This window comes from Patagioenas fasciata, chromosome 1, assembly GCF_037038585.1.
Source record: "Patagioenas fasciata isolate bPatFas1 chromosome 1, bPatFas1.hap1, whole genome shotgun sequence".
Taxonomy (NCBI): domain Eukaryota; kingdom Metazoa; phylum Chordata; class Aves; order Columbiformes; family Columbidae; genus Patagioenas; species Patagioenas fasciata.
Genome location: NC_092520.1, coordinates 204990401 through 205012258, shown reverse-complemented (window position 1 = coordinate 205012258; position 21858 = coordinate 204990401). Strand labels below are relative to the sequence as shown.

Below are 21858 nucleotides of genomic sequence, written 5' to 3'. Positions count from 1 at the left end.
TCCCTGTAATTTGTACCGACTGTCAGCACTAACATAGCCACGCTCCACCAAAAACTCCAACGTTATTATCATGCTGCCTATATACCACCATAGTCATGTTACAATAAGACAATTATAATTTCATCAGGCTCTTTGCACTAAAATATCACAAAACAAACAAACCTTTCTGTTCTTGCCACAAGGCATCAGGGTGGAGGTCAGAAGGCATAGGACTAATGGCAAAGCAGTGTGAATGTGTCTGGTTTTCTTTAAAGGGAGCTTGTCTACAACAGTAGAGTAAGGTGTTCTGCACCAGTCTTTGGAAACCTGGAACTGCTCTCTGGAATGTGTGCTTTCAGAAAAGTAGAAGTAACATGAGTGCTCACAAGTAGAAAGTGTAGAAATAAGCCCAGAGTGTGTATTCTTAAAATGCAGTCATCACTCTGGACCCAGAACACAGGAAAATTAGGAGAAATCCTGCTAAAACAAACCATGGCTCTATGATCTTTCCTCTTCTCCATACTTGATGAATAAGGCATGCTAGTCCTATAGATTTTAGCCATAAAGTGAAGGAAAGTAAAGTTGGTTTTTGTTGTTGTTGTTTTTCGTTTGGTTGGATTTTTTTTTTTTTCCCCAGAATGTAAAAGGTGGTGATTGGGTTCTGTTTTTTGAGCTATTCCTACCAGTGCAATCCCCAAAGTCATCCAATCCCATGACATCCTGAGCAAATTTATTTCTGTCATATCAGTCAAAGAACATTCATGTCCAGCTCAGTCCACTGTGAATTCTCTCAACAGCTCACAGACAGTTCGTTATTAACACTTGCCCTCATCAGTGTATCTCTTTTTCTTAATGTATTTCCATTTAAATCAACTCCACAAAGCAATGTTTGTTTGAGCTGTTCTTACACACCTGCCAAAGGAAAGATGTAGTGAACATACAAAAGAAAGAGGAAAAAAAGCTAAACCACGGAATAGGAATCTCTTCTGAGTCTTCAAAATTCTGCTAGGTTTTGAAGTGGTGATTTATTTTAGTGCAATGTTACATAAGGCTGGTGTTAAGGCTTTTTTCCTGCATGCTGTGGGAGAAATGAAAATTAATATGGAAGCACAAGAGAGCTATCATGCTTCATGTGCTCACAGCTGGAGATTACTGTTTTCCCCATGAGGCTTAAATTGTGAAGCAGGATTGTTTGTCATAAAGAGTATCTGGGGATACAGAATAGTCCTCAGAAAATTTCTAGATGCTGAAAAATGGTGCTAAAATTTTCAAACACATTCTAATTTACTGGAAGCATTTATCCCTTTTTCTAGCTCACAGTGGCACAGGTAGCATCCGACCCACCTCATCTTGGTTTAGGTTGAATGTGCATCTCAGTGAAATAAAAGATACACAGGCAATCAAGACCTAACAACAGTTACAACTATACCTCAAAGTACACAGAAGAAATAAAGTAAATAAGTAGAGCATGTTTTCCAGGAAAGGCTGTGCTTCACTAAAGATTGCCTGAAACTAGCATTAGGTTTGTGCTACAACTGTCCATATTGGACTTTTATCATGAAGAAACATTGGAATCAGTGCAAGAACCAATATTGATTAAAAAACCCCAGATTTATACAACATCTTTCAGGGATGTCGTATCTTCATCAGTGATTTTGGTAGTTCATCCAGAGATCTAGGGAGGCATTATAATTGTTTTGGTTTGTTTGTTTCTAGTCAAAATCCAAAGTTTAGCTAAGCTTGACCACTGATCACTCAACATTTTCCAGAAAAAGGTTATTATAACTATAGTGTAAACCTTGTTGACAGATGATGGAACAGATTAATAAATGACAACTGGGACATTGTTTGCCTTCTGTTCTTTAATCCAAACTACTGATGATTTTTTTCTGCTGTCATGACAAGATGAGGGCTCCATTCTCTTTGCACAAACATATACCAGAAAGCAAGATGCTATTATTGCATGTTCAAACCTATGGGAAGGGTTTTCTGATTATTAAATATGGCAAAAGCATCACTTGCCTCCTGGTCCTCTCCCAGAGCTGAATTTGCAAATATTTTATTGATTGTAACTAAGTCAGATTCCAGCTTCAGTTTGTGAGTACAGTTAAGGAGCTAGGCTGTTGCTGTGATTATTTATTATTAAATTTTAATTCATGATCCCAAAATATATTTTAAGTCAGAAAACCAATAGAATGCTCACAGACATCTGGGACACAACAGCTGGCATTTTTACTGGGGATTATTCAAATTTGGCTATACATTTGTGAGACAAAAATAATTTCTAAGTGGCCCTTGGTAACTTTCTGTTCTTTAAGAGAGCAGATTCTCCAGATGTACCATAATTGTTTACTTTCTGGAGAATTTCTTTTCTCCTTAAAACCTCTTGGCACTAGCTTCTATAACTTCGTGGTAAAGCTCCAGAATGCTGGGACCAGAAACTAGGTAATAAAGACTCCCAGAGGCATAATGTGTGTTAATGTTGTTCTTTTGATTTGATTTGGTTTGGTTTGGTTTGGTTTGGTTTGGTTTGGTTTGGTTTGGTTTGGTTTGGTTTGGTTTGGTTTGGTTTGGTTTGGTTTTTTTACCAATGTCTAAAGAGAAAAAGAAGGTGAAATATTTTACGGTAGCAGGACAATAGGTATAGGAACACAACTCCTGTTACGACATGATGCTGTATAGACAGCATTGAGCTGAGGACATGGGCTCTGCTTACACCACCACACTCATTTGAAAGATTCAACACTGTTCTACTCTCCCTGGCTCCAGTGAAGCGTTGTGGGAGGACAGGCAAGGGAAAGATAAACCAGCTTTGTCTACATTTCTTTCTGTGCCTTCTCTCCATCTCTGGACTGATTCAGAGAGAAATCTGTGCAATGTAGGAACAATGGGTATGTATTTTTGCTCACATAAGAAGGGAAATCACCTTTATTTTAAAGTTCACAGTGAGCACTTCCCTTTAAATTTTGTGAATTATATTTCTCCACATCCACATGTACTTGAAATGAAATGCTAACTTTACCAAGGTCTTAATTCATTGCCTTTCAGAATCTCACTTTTTAACACTCTAACAAATGTTCCTCTTCCTTTTCTTTTCTTTTTTTTTTTTTTAATGAGAAAACTTCAGAATCATGTAGTAAAGGTTTCTGAAAAGATGAATTGTAGAGACCATTACATGACTTGTAATGACTCCTAGTGAAATTTGTATTCTTGTGAACAGATCTCCACTGAATCTAATACATTCTGAAGCATATAATCTAGTTACACATGTGTACGCATGTATTTACCATTTGTTCATTCAACCAATACATTATCCTTATATCCCTGACTAAAAACTCTAAGCTGTCCTGAAAACAAATGAACAAAACCAACTAACCAACTAAATAAGTCCTCCTCTACCTCTTTCCAAATTAAATGTATACATGCAGTTTAATTTTTTATTAATGGGGGTTGCTTTTTCTGCTTTTCCAGGTAAAACACAGGTTATGGGTGAAATCAAGATTGCATTAAAGAAGGAAATGAAGACAGATGGAGAACAGCTGATAGTAGAAATCCTTCAGTGCAGAAATATCACATACAAATTTAAATCTCCAGATCACCTACCAGGTATCACAGAAAAAACAGCTTTGAAAACATTAAGTAGGATGTATCTGAAACCACTAAAATGGGAAATAACATTGCGCCTTAGTCAGAATGACATATTCTATAAGATCCTTTTGAAGTGCTTTTTTTTTCTTCTGTGAGCATCTTCCAAGAAAGTAAAAACATTTTGCAGAAGCAAATTAGCTCTCAGAAGTTAATCCACTTTTTAATTTACTTTTGGTTGTTACAAATTAATCCTTTTTAATTTTAATAATAATGGTAAGTCCATAGTTTATTAAATAACAATAATATCAAGTGAAAAATTGTATTTTAGTGAAAAAGCTTTTTAAAAATTAAAAACTGATGTTAGTAATAATATTTTCATCATGCATAAATACATCATGGTATCTGTTCCTTTAATGACAACATTGTAAACACAAAGTAACTATCTTGGATTTAGTAGGGTGGTTCTATTTCTACACCACGTGAATGAGAACAGAATATGGCTTTTTAAAGTACCAGCTCTGTCCTGTCACAACACTTCTCATCTGTTGTAACCATTAGCAACAACAATTATTTAAAAGCTTCCATAATTAATGATTGAACTGTTCTTCCCCAGACCTGTATGTGAAGCTGTACGTTGTCAATATCTCTACTCAAAAAAGAGTAATTAAGAAGAAAACCAGGGTATGCAGGCATGACCGGGAGCCTTCGTTCAATGAAACGTTTAGATTTAGCTTGAGTCCTGCTGGGCATTCTCTTCAGGTAATGCTGTATTTTATTAAAATCTGATTTTGGATGGTGTCCATGCTGTGCTTTGGGCATTTGAGACGAATCTTCTACCCCAGTTACTTGCTTAAAAGAGAAAATTACAAAGGAAATAACAGAGCTACATAATAATGGAAATATTGGACTAGAGGACATTTTAAAAGAAGGTTTAATCTATCACTTCACACCAAGGAAGGATATTTGTAGACCAGGTCTGAATGTTTGAGTCTTAGTATGTTCTTAAAATCCCCTAGAGAAGGAAGTTATGCATGCCTTCCAAAAATACTTAGAAAGTTTAGTGTAAAATCTAACTTAAATATGCCATATTTTAAAATTAATTTATCTTTAAGTATCCTCACAAAGCACAGACAAAAACTGATCTACTTTCTTAAAAAAATAAAATGCAAACCAAGAGGTTGTTATCATATCTTTCCTCTCTATTTTTCCAGGCTAAGTAAACCAAGTTTCTTTGATATCTCCTGTTACCTAAATGCCTAATCATTTTAGCGTTCTCCAGTCCTTCAGCTTCTTTAAAAGTTGTGTGCCTAGAATTAGACACAACAGTGATAATCTCAGGCATTGCAGAATCATTGACTATGTCAAGTCAAATATTCTCTGTGTACATTTGTAAAACAGGTGATAGTATTTTCAGTCTGTGGCACATCAAATGATGTATGGAACTGGTTCAGAAATCATCCTTCTCATGTGTTTCAGTTGTTAAGAAATTTGATCAGATACGCTTTTTCAGACAGTTAGGAATCATTTTGTCTACCTTCCTTTACTTTCACTTGAGTAGATAACTAATGTAAGCTAGATTTTCAGGCTTCCACTAGTTAGTGGAAAGGGATGGACAATTCTGAGGATATCTGCACGTTAATCTTAAAAGTCAGTGGGAGGAAATGTTGGGCATACCGTCATTGACTTAATGTGCTTTTAAATCTGGAAGACCAATGTAAACAAGTCAGCTGCATTCTGATGACTAAAGTTAGACTGGATTACCTAAGTGCTTATGCTAGGCTTATTGGTTGTATCATTAAAATTAAAGACAAAATGGATGTTGCTTACAAAACAAAACCAACAAAAATAGACACTGTTTTCCCTGTGTTAAGGCATCCTAACATCCTTGTTGATTCACTAAAAGATTATTTAAGATGTTATCTTACCTTGGAAAATCCAGAGTGGTCAATAAAGTCTTGCTGAAGTTTAACAGCTAAAATTCCGGTAAAAACTTTGCTTCCAGCAGTATTTTGAAGAGGAAATCAGAAGGAATGAGTAGACCAATAAAGAAAAAACCACAGATTCCTATGGGAAAATAAGACATCAAGTTGTTACGGAGGGAGACAGTGAGAGAGGTAGTCATAGGAACAGTCAGCCTGAGATTTCACAAAAAATCCTCAGCAGAAACTCTGTGATATGTACTGATGCTGCACACCAAACCCATGAGAATAAACCTGTAAAAGTAGCAAGGAACAAGTCTAAAACAACAAAAATATATTTCTTCTTGATGCAACTCAGAGTTTGACCTATAAATTCTACTGCTATGAGATATTGTGGATGCTAAATGTTTAATGGAAAAAGCAACTGGAGAAAAAGATTGGACAAATTAAAGAGTAAAATATCTCATAGCTTGTTAAATATAAACATACGACATCTGAGTAAAGAAGCCAATGCTCCACAGATTATGGTAGATATTTTGATAAAGTATTGTTACATGATTGTCCTGTTCTATCTTAATCACTTCCCTATACACTTTTGGAAGCAGAATATTAGCCTGGAAAGATCTTTGATTTGACTCAGTGCATCTGTTTTTACATGTTCTTGATACCTATCAATCAGTCCATTCCTACTGCAAATAAAGTTGGCTGATTTGAATGCTGAATTTCAGAGTGGTGAACATTCAGAGGCAAAGAGATGGACATTGTCAAAAGAGATTTGGGGGAGAAAGGAAGGAAATAAAACCAGAATATAAAAAAAAAAACATGGAACTGGGAAACTGAGGAGGGGTAATAAGATCAGTGAGAGGGAGTAAGACATGTCAAACATGTTAGTTGCAGAAAATATATTGTAAAGAGATATTGGAACAAATAGAGGAAGAAATTAGGACAAGGGTCTGCATTCTAAAAATCAACAGCAAGATCTGTGAATATTAGACATAAAAATTGAAATATGGGATTTCAAGGAAAAGAAAAAAGAAAGGAGAGGAGAGGAGAGGAGAGGAGAGGAGAGGAGAGGAGAGGAGAGGAGAGGAGAGGAGAGGAGAGGAGAGGAGAGGAGAGGAGAGAAGAGAAGAGAAGAGAAGAGAAGAGAAGAGAAGAGAAGAGAAGAGAAGAGAAGAGAAGAGAAGAGAAGAGAAGAGAAGAGAAGAGAAGAGAAGAGAAGAGAAGAGAATAATGCATAATCATCTCATCAAGAGTATTGGGAATGGGGGGAAAAAAACTAAGGATTAGGAACTGAGATGAACAGATTCAGGATAACAAGGCTGGAATTTGAAACCTGAAGCAGGGAAGACACAAGGCTGAGAGACAGACAAGCTAGAGAGGACAGATACTAGAGATTCAGTTGAGAGAAGCGAAGAGAAGGATCAAGGACAGAAGTGGAAAAAAAAAATTCTGTTAAAATTTTTTCTGTCCCAAAACTGTTGATGTATCAGAATTAAAACATTTTGCAAAAAACATTCTGACAGGTTTCAGATTGGCACTTGCCCTGGCAACTTGCTTGCTGGCTTGCCTGATTTCCCTGTTCCTTGGCAACCCACCTGGGACCCTTCTGGAAAACACTAATCTCCTGGCTCCTTTGCCTCATTCCCTAGCCGGCTTCTGTCTGTCTGGCTTGCTGCAATTAGAAATACATAATGTTCTATGTGAAGGTAACCAGAAAAATCCAGAATAATGTTTTTCACAGATGTTCTGTTTGGCTTGCCAGCCTCTAGGCTGTCAGTTTCTTCAGGATTCGCTGAAGCAAATGACCTAGAAGGCACTGCCTGTTTTCCCAAGGATTAGCTTTTTGATGAGTGAAGTGGCATTCCCTAATAGATCAGTGCCTAAGGATCATTTGGTCTTCCTTCCTCACACCTGTTGACCAACAGGCATGTAGGTATTTAAGCTGTGCCAATTGATAGCAAAAATGGACAGGGAACTGGGAAGCTCATCCAGGAAAACATTTGCAAATTTCTCGCCCTCGCACACATTTAAAAGAATAATAATAATTAAAAAAAAAAAAAAAAGTTATGTTTGCGTGTTTTGCTTTGTTTCCCAAATCAGAATGGAAAAATTTTAAAAAAGTTGAAGTTCTTGATTACTAGAAACTCTAGTTCTTATACAATTCTTTTACATGTCTATTGTCGTATGGTCTCTTCCAGCATCTCAGTGAAGCACAAAATCCCTGAATCCTGCCATTCTTCTATTAGCCTAGATCTGTGAAACCAAGCAACAAAATGCCCTGTTTTCTCTCCTGCTGGTTCACACAGAGGGTGACAGCCTCCTACTGTTATCAGTTACCTCCCTTGGTCGTTGCCAGAGGTCTGTTCAGTGACTGTGAATACTAGAAACCTGCTGCTAATCCTATCATTGAACTGCAATTTTTCATGAGTTCTCTTTCTTTTTGAAAAATCTAAGAAGTGGTAAAAACAGACAAATAAACAAAAGCAAACAAACAAAGAAACATTGACCTTGTTAAGTCAGTTACTGAATAATAAAGGCATGCTAGAATTTATCCAACTATAACTATAACTCACCCCCTGAAGTATATATAACATCAAACATATTTCTCCCAGAAACACATAGAATGAACCTATAGATCCAGAGAATGAATCAGGTTCTCCAGAGAAGGCTACTGCTTGCATGGCATGAGTCTGCTTATCTGGAAAACGTGCCTGTATCAGGGAGAGTCTTGAACATGCAGCCTGTACAGCTTACATAGGTGCCGGAGCAGTTCCTTGCCCTTCCCACTCTCCATGTCTGGGCAAGCAAGAGCCATAAAACCAGACCAGATACTGTGGTTCTCAGCAGAGGCATAGCAGGAGTGACATTCCAGACAAACGCTACATTTTAGGTTAGACTACCACTTACTCAGGTCAGAAATGAGAACTTTACTTTCTCACACTATTCTGCTCTTGAGTTACAACCTGTATGCAGGGTGCCCTCTGACTTACTGCATAAAGCTTTAGTTTGTAACTTAAAATTTGACCCTGTGTTTGTCTTTGGTAACCAGCAGGTGAACAAATTGCTTGCTAAACTTCAAGATTGTAATCTTCTTGTTGCTACATCCCATGATAATAAAAGAAGAGGAAGGCCCAATATTTAGAGGGCTTTCTTGGGAAGGTGACTCTATATAGAGTGTAGTGATCACTGTTTCTTTGCTGCATGGACTGTATCAGAGCTCAACATTTCTGAATCTTTCATGTTTGCTAGCAAATGCAGTATGTTTATATGCACATTGATGATGATGATGTTTATTATTATTATTATATTTTCCCAGATTCTTCTTGTCTCCAATGGAGGGAAGTTTATGAAAAAGACACTGATTGGGGAAGCTTATATCTGGCTTGACAAAGTGGATCTAAGGAAAAGAATAGTAAACTGGCACAAACTGTTGGTCAGCTCCACACAAACACACTGAGCAGAGCTGTCTGCTTAGGGCACAAAACCTGCAGAGTCTGCTATAAACAGCATCACTCCAAGAGTATAGTTTGATATCATTGTGTTTAGCTAGTCTTTCAGAATACAAAGTAGAAAAGAGCAGTCTCCGGGCTACATAGCACACTTAAATGAGGGCTAGTACACTTGTTTTGCTGCAAAAGACAGCAAAGTAAAAGAAAACCTGGGCCCAGAAATTAAAGTGAAGCTGTTTGAAATGAAGACTGATGCGAGAGCTCTGTATTGTTGGACTCTTTGTGAAGAGAGTAACTGTGAAGGAAGTAATGAAGGCTGAAAGGCAGGTGTTAATGCAGAATTTGGCTGCAGCTGGAGCTAGTGTAATGGAAAGAGCAGTCTGGTTTTCTGTGCAACGAGAAGGAGATCATTTTATGCAAAAGCACCTAAGGTGACTGACTTTCCAAATCTCACTTATCAGGAGTGCAAAACTTGTTCCTCTGCACCTTAGGATCTCTGATAATTTGCTGTAGTGAGATTATGCCACTTGACACAATCTACAAGGTGTTTGCAAGAGTGGTAATGTTATTTTATATTACTTTTTCCTTCTTTCTTTTTCATTCAGAAAATATGCTGTGGAGAATCAGAACTGATTGTTTGATTTATTTCTGTGTGCTAACTATTAATATAAACCACTGTCCTAGAATGTAATGGATAAAAGTATATCAATGGTTTATAATTTGGGATGTGGTTTTAAAGACAAAGAACAGGATGTAAACTGCACTACATCAGGAAGAAAAAATGCTGTTTCAATGTCAGTGACACTGTACTTCACACTATCCTCTGAATCAGCAGTATTAAAAAAAGGTTGGAATTTAAGAGACTTAAGCACTTGGGACTAATACGATCATTCGGACTAGTCCTTCCATTTTTCAGCAGGCAGTCTTACTCTGAAACTGTACAGAGACAATGAATTCTAGGCTACATTGTGTGCACTTCGGAGCAGTAGACCCACCATGCTAACACTTGAAATCTAAGGGGAAGGGATTGCAGGGCAGTTACTGCCTGAATGCTGTTGCATTAAAGACAAGTAAGAATATCCCCTTGCTCTCTCAGGTGAATGTCTGAGTATAATTCACCCAACAGCATGGCTCCTCAGTGAGGAAAGAACTTAATAGGAAGGTAACTTGCAACATTTCAGACTGTGTCAGCACTTCCATGCTTAAAGTTCCACTTTCAGGGACTTGAAACAGAGGAGTCAGCTCACTTTGGGGAGAAAGTACTGTCTGGGATGGTTTAGGCTAGTTGTATTTTAGTTGTATTTTCCATCATACCATTTTTGAAGAAGAAGGGAGAGCTCTTTCTCCTATTCCTAAAAATATAGCAGTTTCTTTAGAAAAAAAAAAAAAAAAAAAAAAGACACCACCAGACGAATAAGTAGGGTACTAATGCCCCTGTTATTGTTACTCAGAAGTTGTTTAATAAGCTTCATTAAAAAGTAGTTTCCCTTGAAGTATTACCTCATAACCTTTGCATATTTAAAAAGAAAATGACCAAACTTTTGCACTTCAGATATTTAATTTTCTTGCCTGATAAGGACTTTTCACAAATTATTCAATTTATTTCTTCTCATACTTTCTGAATATATGTAGTACACTTCAACAGGTTGTACAAGACCAACTGAGAATATTCTGAAAAATAATATATGCTTTTAAAAAACGAAAAATAAGGCCCAGCTTATTCAGAAGCTGGACTGACCATGAGAAAACTGCATCATTTAATCTGATGACACTGCCCACCTACAGATTTCAATTACCTTTGTCAGCTTAAAATAACCGTGTAGTAAAGGAATATGAGAAGAAACGTACAGAAGAAATTAATGCTATGCACACCAAGGGAACTCCTGTTGTCAATAACCTGCTGGTAGCCTGCTTCACTTACAAGCAGAGCAATCTTACCAAAATCTTATTAGCTATCTTAAAAACACAACATCACTGACAGTGTAAGTAGGATGTGTGCTTTAATGTTGAATTTTATGCTTTCACCAGTATATGTATGCCCTACCTCTCATATATTTTCGAAGCAGTCCTCTGGAGTTATTGTAAACATCCTATATGTTTTGATGTTGTATATGTTTTTATAAGAAGATAAATAATTCAAAGAAAAAAATCCCCAATTGAACCAAAAAATCCTGTGTGGATATATTTGACGTATGTGTTGCTCTTTTGGTGGGTTATTTTGCATTCCTGATGGCTACAGTGTGTGTTCTTTTTTTGAAAAAAAAAAAAAAAAAAAGACAAAAAAAAAAAAGTCCCATTTCAATTACTGTGTGAAGTGCAAGCCATGAGGTGTGCAATTTTGTGCAAACTGCTGGTAATTTTGTTCTTGCTAAGATTTATTATAAAGACAGCAATTCATGCTGATAGTTGCTATGGAGATTTCCAGCAGGAGCAAGCACTATCCGGCTGCTTTACAGGGAAGCATGTAATCATCACTCTTAATTGCAAAAGCGGACAAGGGTGTTTTGCTCTCACACACATACAAATGTGGCCAATATTTTTATAAAATAGTTGTGATGAGTGGTATAGCTACGGCTGTATGGAACAGCTACCTTTGCAGGGTATATCAGCTGTTGGCAACTGGTTTAATTCAAGCATCTTCGATTCTCTGAACAGCACACGAGATGTTTCTGCATTAAAATGTAAGTTGTAAACTCCCATCATGAAATTCAAAGAGTAGAGTTTGTCGGGAAGGCAGCACTGCCTTGGCCAGCTGCAGCAAGGACAGGGCTCCTTTGGTGTCACCCAGGATGGGCTAGTGACAGACCTAGGCCCACATGCTCTCTCTTTTCCAAGGCAGCATCATGCAGAGGTCAGAGGATGCTTCCAAAGTGTGCCAAGTTCCTTTTTTTGACCAAATTTCTAGATTGTACTGGAATCACTCTATGCAACACAGATTCATGTTTGAATGCATTTTTGTTTTCTTTTTATGTTTTCTTGTTTTGTGAATGAAGTCAGGAAAAACTCTCTTGTGACAATGTTTTTTAAAAAATATTCAGACAAGGACTACTAGTATTTTTTTACTTTTTTGTATATATCTCGGTATATTTTTTTCACTTTTTTCTCATTAATTTTTGTTTCTTTTATCTGGCCAAAAGTGCTCAGATGTGGCAACAGTTTTTTATCATTTCTGATTGATTATTAATGAGTTGACACATTTCTACGATTGCTTTGAAGATGCTTATTGCAGGGAGGCAATAGCAGAGGCATTTTAACTGTTTTTATTCCTTAATCTGCTGAGTCAACAAAGACTGAAGCTGCTTCTTTGTTCAAGGCCTTGCATAGTGGAAACAAGTTGAAAAATGAGCAAAAGCACAGTGTTTGTGTTTACAAATGACAGGGATTTCTAACATTATCACTATTATAGTTATTATTATGCATAGAATGAGCAGCAAACAGCCACTTTTTTTTTTTTTTTTCCAGGCTAAAAATAGACATGAGAGTTTCTATGATGAATGTTGAGCTAGTTCTTTATCATTAAACTTTAAAGGGATAGTATCCAGGGGCAATGAGTGCTGCTTCTTTATTATTACCCATGTTTTTACATTACATGGATCCTGTGTAGAAGAAACAAAACCCCAATCTGAAACAACTGAAGACAGCAAAAAACACTCTGTTGACATAAATTGGTTTTAAATCAACACCTAGGAAATATTTGAGTTATTTTTCTGGATGCTGGGTGTTTGCATGGTTAGGCTGTGGGATATGGTAGCTGGTAACCAGCTGATATTGATTCTTACTTTGAGGATGATGATGATGAAGAAAAAGAAGACATCTACTATATTGTAAGCTAGTGTGTGCCCAATAGAGATTATTTAATTAGGATTTAGTTTCATGGAGATATCATAAAGATAATAGTATTTTTTTAAATTATTATTTAAATCATAAGTGACACTATTTTTAAGTACTTTATTTTCATTGCTACGATATTGAATGTCCCAGATTCCATTATTTGAGTATATATCTAGATATGTACATACCTATGTGAATAACAGAGAAAATTTGCATTTGTGTGAGTGTAACTTATAAAGGAAATGAAACAGAGAGGAAATTCAGTGTAAGTATCCACCTACATTATATTAATATTTAAACCCTAGTCCTACATGCCTTGTGAATTTTCAGTACACCTGGCATGTAGGATCCATTGCTCTTTATGAATACATGTTGCCTTTAGAAGGAAAATTGAAGGAATATGTGAATCCGGATACTCTCTCTTTAAATCATAAAAAGCATTTTAATGTTTTCTATATGTTCTATTATTTTGAAAATATTAATAAGCAAATATATTCATGAACACAAAAGTTATAATATATATATAGATATCCATAACTCAAAATAGATGATTTGAGCAAAAACTGTTTTCTTAATTTGTTACCCTGTAAATAAGCATACATTTTTGTAAAAGAAACTTGGTTTGAATTATTAACTCCATCTGACATCCAAGCATGTGAATGTGTCCTTATTTGATTGTATCTTATAGATGTTCAGTGATGTGCTCAGGTGCTCAACAATGGCTGACTAGCGTGTGTGCTGTCATGCTACAGACAACGTGTACAGCACACTCAATATTTTAAAAAATCCAAACCCACAAAAAAAACCCACAAAACCACAAAAAAAGTTTAGTCCTTGGAGAAATGTAATGTTTCCACAGTGAATGTTGCATGCGTAGGTGGTGGTTCGTTGATACTCCTTTTGGTTCGAATTTCTTTTAATTTTCATTTTGCTTCCAGATTCATCAGGAAAAAAAAAAATACAAACTTGTTCTAAAAGTTGTAAAAACTGAAACAAAAGCGGTATGAGAATTGTATAAAAATGCTTGTAAATCTGTCTCAGTTTTCACTTTATGTATAAATCCATGTCATGGTTTTGTGATTGTATACAGGATGTATCTTGAAAACTTATGCAAATTGTGCTGTATAAAGGCTGTTATCCCAGTCTGATAAATAAATATTTAAAATATTTCATCTGATTTCTTTTCCCTAGTTAACTTGAAAATCTATTTTGCTGGTTCAAATTTCCTATTTGTTGACCACAGTGGTTTTATTGTAATACTGTGCACACTGCCTATAGTCATCTGGCCTATTTCAGCATTAGCTCACCTCCCATGGTATCACTAATGTTCCACATTTCAATTTGAAATAAGGGATTATTAGTTCATCAAAACCTTTCTTCAAACAAGTCAGAACCAGAATCCACATGCAGCTTGTTGATATTTTCACACAGATGAATCTCTGGCATCCTGTATAGACAACAAATAAGTACGTATACATCAGCAGAGTTTAGGAATGTACAGAGTTTTGTCTCTTCACTGTGAAGAAAAGATGAATTGAAAACGTGGCCTAAATGTACCCTTTCAAGCATCCACTCTGTACCTTTTAAGTTCCTGAAAAAAGCAGAATAAGAAAGGATCTGAAAAATGCTAAATCCCTAAAGGGATTTTCTGGCTCTTTTTTCCACTAGAAAGAAAGTTACCAGGAACAATGTCTTTTAGCCCTTTTTATAAACAAGAAATCAGTTTCTTTCAGCAGTAATTTTTATATCACTGAATTTTACCTGACTTGTAGAACATCCATGAGGTTTTCGCATAGAGCTTGCAATTCTGAGCCACATCTAGATCTAAATTTTTATATTCCATAGTTTACCTCTTTGGTACAAATACTAAAAAAAAAATGATGCTCCTCAAATAAGATAAATTGATGCTTGAGTCTGGCACCAAGAGCACACAGTGTGGAATGTTTTCTCTCACTTGATGTCCTTTTCTCAAATAATAACGTACTGAGAAACAGACAACATCATCGAGGGTACCTCAAGAAAAGAGGTGCTCTTTTTAATGTTAGCCTACTTACTACAGCAGTGATAGAGGCTCATTTCTACCTAATGTCCATCAGAAGAAAAACTCCAGTTTTCCCAGTACTTGTCTTAATCACAAAGATTTACATTTAGGTTACTTCTCTCTGATACCTCTCTCTGATGAAATAGTCGTGGCTACAACCGACACATCACCCCACAATCAGCCACATTTCTCAGCATCCTTTTTATTTTGGTCAGGCAGCTCCTGCCCAGCATGGTGGCACTCTGGAAATGCATAGAGAGCATTTCTGGACAGAAAACTGCCTGGAATTAGCTGCTGTGGAAGCTGTAGCTTTATCTGAATCTAGCTGCTGGAAACTAGCTTACAGAAAGAAAATCCCAGTATGCTTTCACACACGCAAAGAGAATGAATTAATAATATGCCTTTTTTTAAATAATTAACAATGCTTAACAAAAATGTGTGTTTACTCTGTTAAAGCACTTAGCAAAGTGTAGAGTATGTATTAAATACTTCCTGGAAGTGATATTGTGGGTTTTAATCTAGCAGCTATACATGATATAGGATATGAAACTGGGAACTGGGCAGTTCAAAGTACGTTTTTAAAATACAGGCTGAAATTAATCCGGTCATCGAGAGAAATCACCAAAAATATAGACAGAAATTCAGCCTGGCACTCTGACTCTGAGGCTGGATCCCTCCATTCTCACATACTGAAATCAAACACCAAATGGTCACTAAACTCAGCGTGAGAAGAGCCACAGGCTTAAAATTGCTACAACTGAGGGACCGCACTGTCCCCCTGCCCAGCATCGTCCAACACTGCAGCTGCATTTCACAGGTACTGCTGCTAGAACTGCTTGAATAGCTACGGACTACATTTTTTTATTATTACTTGAAAAATTAGAATAGGTCTAACTTGCTCCTGTCTCTTACGATGCAGTCACATATGAGGGACACCTGCTTCTCTATTCTGTCCTCTCTCCACTCTTCCTCCAGGACTTTGCTCTCAGGCCCTGTCTTCTTATAGATTTTACAGATTTATCAACACTTTGGTTTCTCTTACTCTAATAACCCAAGCTTGTCTGAACATAGGAACTTGTACTTTTAACTTATTAAAACTGTCTCCAGGAACATGCGTCTCCAGGCATATTGTCCTAACCATGAATCCTTATGTGCTTTGGGGGATCTCCGTGAGGGTTTTCTTCCCAGGGACCACTAAGCCCTTGAGGTCTAGCAGAAGTTACTGCTCCCCAGCTATGTCAACCTGCAAAACAGTGTCCAGTCTACCCAAATTCTGTGAATTCTTTACTCTCCTGTTTCCTTAGGGAGGCCAAACTCCCAGAAATTCTAGCAATAACATCACAGTAAATATCTTCAATATTATTTTCTTATCTGCCTATACATGGGAATAGGAAACTCCTTCATCCCTTCCTTTTTCTATGTGATTTTCCTAACAACTGATGCAGAAAAAGCACAGTGTACCTTTTTCATCCACACCTTACAAGGGTGCCAAGTTCCACAAATTTCAGTCTGTCACTTAAAAGCATTTATGAATTTAAGCCACAACAAGAAGCAAAATAATCTAATAAAAAACAGTCACAAATTATCAGAGATCTCTCCAAATCTGTCCCACCAGCATACATTACTTTAAACTGGGGAAAATCTAAGCACATAGAGATAGCTGAATGATTTATCTGTTTCAGTATAGCTAAAATAATATTACTCTTTGCAGTCAAGGACTTGGACACTGAAGGTCTGATAAAAGAATCACAGAATCACAGAATCAATCACAGAATGTTAGGGATTGGAAGGGACCTTGAAAGATCATCCAGTCCAATCCCCCCGCTGGAGCAGGAACACCCAGATGAGGTTACACAGGAAGGTGTTCAGGTGAGTTTTGAATGTCTCCAGAGAAGGATAACTTCTAGTTTGGACAGGCTGGTCGTTTTACTGTGGTTGAAGTTTCAAAGTGACTATTACTTCAGCCTTTCTAAAGGATCTTGTACTGCTTGATCCTACAGCATTCCACTTACTGTATCAGAAATTTTTAGATTATATAGTGTCAGATAAGATTTTAAATAGATGAAAACACAAAATAAAACCTTTTTTTCAGCACACACTGTCAAATATTGGAAAGTTCTTGTTAGCAGCAATTCATCATCCACAGCTATGACAAATAAAGGCATTGCCAGCAAATCTGAGGCTAGGGTCAATATACTGGTTGGTAGGGATCTTGCTATTTAGAGAGACCTTGGCAACCAGGAGATACGGGCTGATGAGAAACTCATGAATTTCAAAAAGGCAGATGTGAAGTCCTGCATCTGTGATTTAATAAAGCATGCAGCAGGCAAGGGCCAGATAAATGAAGTTCAGCTTTGCAGAAGAGGACTTAAGGGTCCTGGTGGACAACAAGTTGAACATGGTTCATCAGCATGCCCTTGTTATAAAGAAGACCAACCAGATACTAGAGTGTACTATTATGAATGTATCCAAAAGTATTTTATCCTTCTATTTGGCATATGTGAGATTTGATAGTATTGTGTATAAATTTAAACTTCACAGTAGAAGAAAGATGTACTTGAGCAAGGCCAGCATATGCCATAGTTTTTTGGTGGTTTTTTTTGAAAGTAATTCACTTTCCTGTGCACCAAGATAGAGTCAGGCTGTAGTGCAGGACTTTAGTGTGAAAAAAGCACAGAGATTCAAGTTTTTGCACAACGCTACATCTTCTCTCTTGCTTCAGGAGCCTCCACACCAAAACCAAAACAGTTGATGGGACAATCAGTTACAAGTGGCATGCAAAAGTCAAATAGACAAAGAAGAGCTGCAGTATTGTGTTGAAAGTGGAATGGGACTAGTCCAGGTCCTAAAAACCCTATAGTCCTCTTTTTATGAGAGAAGGTACAATATTTAAGCAATGACAAAATAGCACTGGAAGATTGTTCCATTTTTCAGATTCTTCTACAAGAAGACAATCTGGTTTCTGATGCTACCTACTCTTATTCATAGAAAGTCTTTGATTAACTTATTTCTAATTAATCACTGCAAATATTATAATTAATTATTAATTTAATTTCTGAGTTTATTGCATGTGCTTAAGAATAAAACCCAGTAGCATCTAGTAATTCAAGTTGCCAATTCATCATGCAAACATGAAAAATTCTGTTAAATTGAGGATTTAAGGGATTCACAGAGGATTTTGAGCAAACATTCCCTGCTAATCCTACAAGCAAGAGCTGTAATGACCTGACATTTCCCACTTAGCATCAGAAGATTACAAAGTACTGTTAATACACAAAGATTTAAAGTTCTACTTCAAATATGAATTAATCACTAACCGTTATCTATGAAGAATAGCTGAAAGGAATGCAATAAATATAAAACTGGAAAGAATAAGATACTTTCCGTGAGGTGTATTTGAAACTCTTTCCAGAAACAAAAAAAAAAAATATTGTGGAGATAAAGGTGCTAGAGAATTGGGATTGGATGGATATACCCTATCGCTATTTCCATAGCTAACTCAAAATTAATTTTCCATGACTGGCATTTCAAAATATAGAGGAATCAAAATCTGATACTTTTAGACTTTTTTTATGCTCATGAAACTGGCCATTTGAAAGCAGGTCCTGATAATGCTAAGTAATGTCTGCATCCTAATGAGAACACAGGACAATTGCTGATTTTTCAGCCAGTTACATTTCAAAACTTACTGAGAACAATAAATATGATTATACATAATCTCAAGTTTTTTTCATACATACAATCTACAGAAAGTAGGGAAGTGTTTTTCCTTTTCTTTCACAGGTGAAGGACCTGACGCACAATAAAGCTACAAGTCTCTTTGCAAACGTCTTCAGGTTATCACAACCTTCTCATCTTTCCTTTGTAAATGATAGGCCTTACTCAGTTCCTCCCTCTAAAAGGAAATGAAACAAAAGAAAAATCTCATTGTGATGCTGTGTTCTGAAAATCAAATTAATAAAACCTGGAATATATTTTTGTGTCTAGAGACAAGAGGTGAGAAAGGAAACTCCAACAGTAAGCAGTAAGCATCCATGCTGGCAGCAAGTGCCTGGAACTTGCATGCTGACTTTGAAGCAGATTTGGGCTAAACACATTTGGGTAACAACTTGGAGCCACTCTTAGTCTCTGCTCTAATTGACAATGGTAATAACAGGCTCGTTTTCATCCCTAGCTCTGAGAATTTGGAGAAGCTTTTAGAACCTGGGGGCACTTCATTCTTGTTTCATTCTAGGCATTCAGAAGATGGAATTAAAAAAAAAAAAAAAAAACAACAACAAATGACTTGAAAGCTAATACTCAGTTTGTTAGGACTATATTCTGTTCGCAGTCTCATTTAGTGTGACTTCAGGGCACAACAGAATTTAGTATTATTTTTCTTCTTTTCATTATTTTATTATAAATAGAAGGATGCAAGCATGCAAACTTTTCAACAGCTTTCCTACCAGAGTTCATCTGATGTCATCTTTCTTCAGTTAATATTGGCGGTTTCTGCACTGCTGCTCCACAGAGAGTTTTGTCTTTTGGTGTATATATCACAGAAGCAGAAAATCCTCACCTAGTTCACTCCTTGTCTCTCACCAGCATGTGATGATGGTTCCTCACCTCTTTAGCTTAGATTAACTCTATATTCAAGCATGGAACAGAAATACAGCCTTAGAGGCCTGCATTGTAGACATTTGAATTCAGGTAAAATAAATCCCACTTTGAAAGTCTTAACTACCATCACAAAATTGCAAGCCTAGGGAAAGCTGCAATTTTAGGAGTAAATAATACCTGGTAAACAAACAAGAGTGATATGGTTTAATGAAAATAAAACCTGTGCATAGTCTGAAATCCTTTGTTCCTGATTCTGTGTGATATGTACAATGTTGTTTTAGGAAAGAATCCAGAGCTCTAGACTGTTTTTGTTTAATACTACTCACACAAAATGGATTCATCTGAGCTATTGGGGTAACATCCAAAGCTACCTGAAATAAATCTCTTCTGTTGTTTTACTGAAAGACCAGGCCTTCTCTGATAAGCAACTGAAAGTGCTTTCAAATCACATAGTGTAGTAAAGAGGCAGAAAACATGTACAGCTCACACTCTAAAAGCTCAGAAACACAAAAAAAAAAAAAACAAACCACAAATAAACAGCCAATTTCCTTAAACAATTTAATTTTTAAACTACATTTAAAATATTTTAAAATGATTGAATACTTACAATCCTGGAATCATTATTCCCGAGAAGAAATATTTTGTAGAATTGTAGAATTGTGTTTGGTGTAAGAGCTCATTTCTCATTTCTACCATGATGCTTAATTGAGATGTTCAACTTCTTTTCAAAGATCCTGTTGTTCTGATGCCATAAGTCTTCTCAAATGTATGAGTAAGGGGGAAATTAAGTTTATCATTACTAACCTTTAGTTTCTACATCTTGGTACGAGCAACACAAAGAATAAGTGTTTGAAGGCACAGCAAAACAATGTGCCCATATAGAAATTCCAAAGGGCAATATTAATTACTATAATAAGCTCTCAAAGCAAGGTTTAATCACATAATATCATCACATAAATCATGAAGTAGTTGTTAGTACATAGGTCAACAAAAACCCAAGAGAAACAAGAAAGTACACTTCATTGTAACATTAATGAAGTAGCAATGCAAACTTAGGAAGTTTGGTGCCCACAGGAAAATCTTTTCCTTGCAACACTGAGTTACCTTCAAAAATTTTTATGGCTAAAATTTTTATATGTTCCAAATAGAAAAAAATAAACAGTTTTCATAAAAAATGTTCCATATAATTTTTTAAAGTAATTAACATATGTGAAAAGAACACTAAGATGTGAAATCTATAAAGTGATGCTCTCAGTTCCATGTATTTAGTATCACTGATGGGTGCTAATGCAGCAATTGAAAATAATCCACAAGTCGGGTTTTTGTTTTGTTTTCTTTTTTCTGAAGCTCTTAAAAATACTCTTTCTATAGCAACACCAAGTAACAACACCAAGTAGCAGCATTTTTGCTGGTGCCACCTGACTACTTTTAAGTTGTGGTGCATCCAAATTTGCTCTGATTCAGCACTGAGCTGTCACTCAACTTACTGTGTGTGGAGGCTGGAGGAAAAAAAACATGCACACACACACATGCCCACACACCTGCTTAAAATTCTGATATATTTAACCTAGTTACATAGCAAAAGAACACAATACACATGACTGCTGAGTTACAGCAGCAAAATGTGGTAAATTACAGAATCACAGAATGGTTGGGGTTGGAAGGGAGCTCTGGAGAACATCTAGTGCAATCCACCTGCTAAAGCAGGTTCACCAGAGCAGATCAGACAGGAATGTGTTCAGGTGGGTTTGAAAGTCTCCAGAGAAGGAGACTCCACAACCTCTCTGGATAATCTGTTCCAGTGCTCTGTCACCCTCAAAGTATAAAGTTTCTTCTCATATTTAGATTGAACGTCCTGTACTTCAGTTTGTGCTCATTGCCCCTCATCCTATCATTGCACACCACTGAAAGGAGTCTCGACACCCGTCCTTGAGAAATTTATAAGCATTGATAAGACATCCTCTCAGTCTTCTCCAGGCTGAACAGATCCAGCTCTTTCTAGGTTCTCCTCATAAGATGCTCCAGACCCCAGATAAAAAAGGTGCAACCCTTCCCCGACAGAGGAGGTGAAGATACCCAGAGGAGGCAACAGATACCCAGCGACACTGCCCAGGTGCAGCATCCATACCTGTAGAAACAGGGCTGGAGTGATCCCTTCTCTCTCTGCTGCTTCTGCCCCTGTTCCTGCAGGGCTGTGACTGCACTTTATACCTTCTGATTATCTCCTTTTTACTTTCATGCTATACAGGGTGTTTTACATGTGATAAGTACATGTTCCTTGCGTTTGTTGTGCCTGAGCCAGGTTCTGCCTATCTTTCAGGGCTGCATCACTTCAGTGAGTAGTAGAACAGCAGATGAAATTTGTATTCATGCCCTAAGGGCCCCTGATATCACACTATGCTTATACTGTTGAGGTCTCTGTTTATAGACAGGAAAAAGACAATACCAG

The 21858-nt window shown here is 36.7% G+C and overlaps 1 protein-coding gene across 11 annotated transcripts in view; it reads left to right on the top strand.

Moving 5' to 3' along the window:
* Window positions 1-13946, top strand: part of PCLO (piccolo presynaptic cytomatrix protein) — a 351923-nt gene extending 337977 nt beyond the window's left edge. For all 11 annotated transcript variants that reach the window (XM_065843589.2, XM_065843572.2, XM_065843550.2 and 8 more), the window contains 3 exons: window positions 3451-3585; window positions 4181-4326; window positions 8806-13946. In XM_065843589.2, coding sequence (XP_065699661.1) covers window positions 3451-3585; window positions 4181-4326; window positions 8806-8946 — 422 coding nt within the window. In that variant the 3' untranslated portion in view covers window positions 8947-13946. The remainder of the gene's footprint in view (window positions 1-3450; window positions 3586-4180; window positions 4327-8805) is intronic.
* The last annotated feature ends 7912 nt before the right edge of the window (window positions 13947-21858 follow it).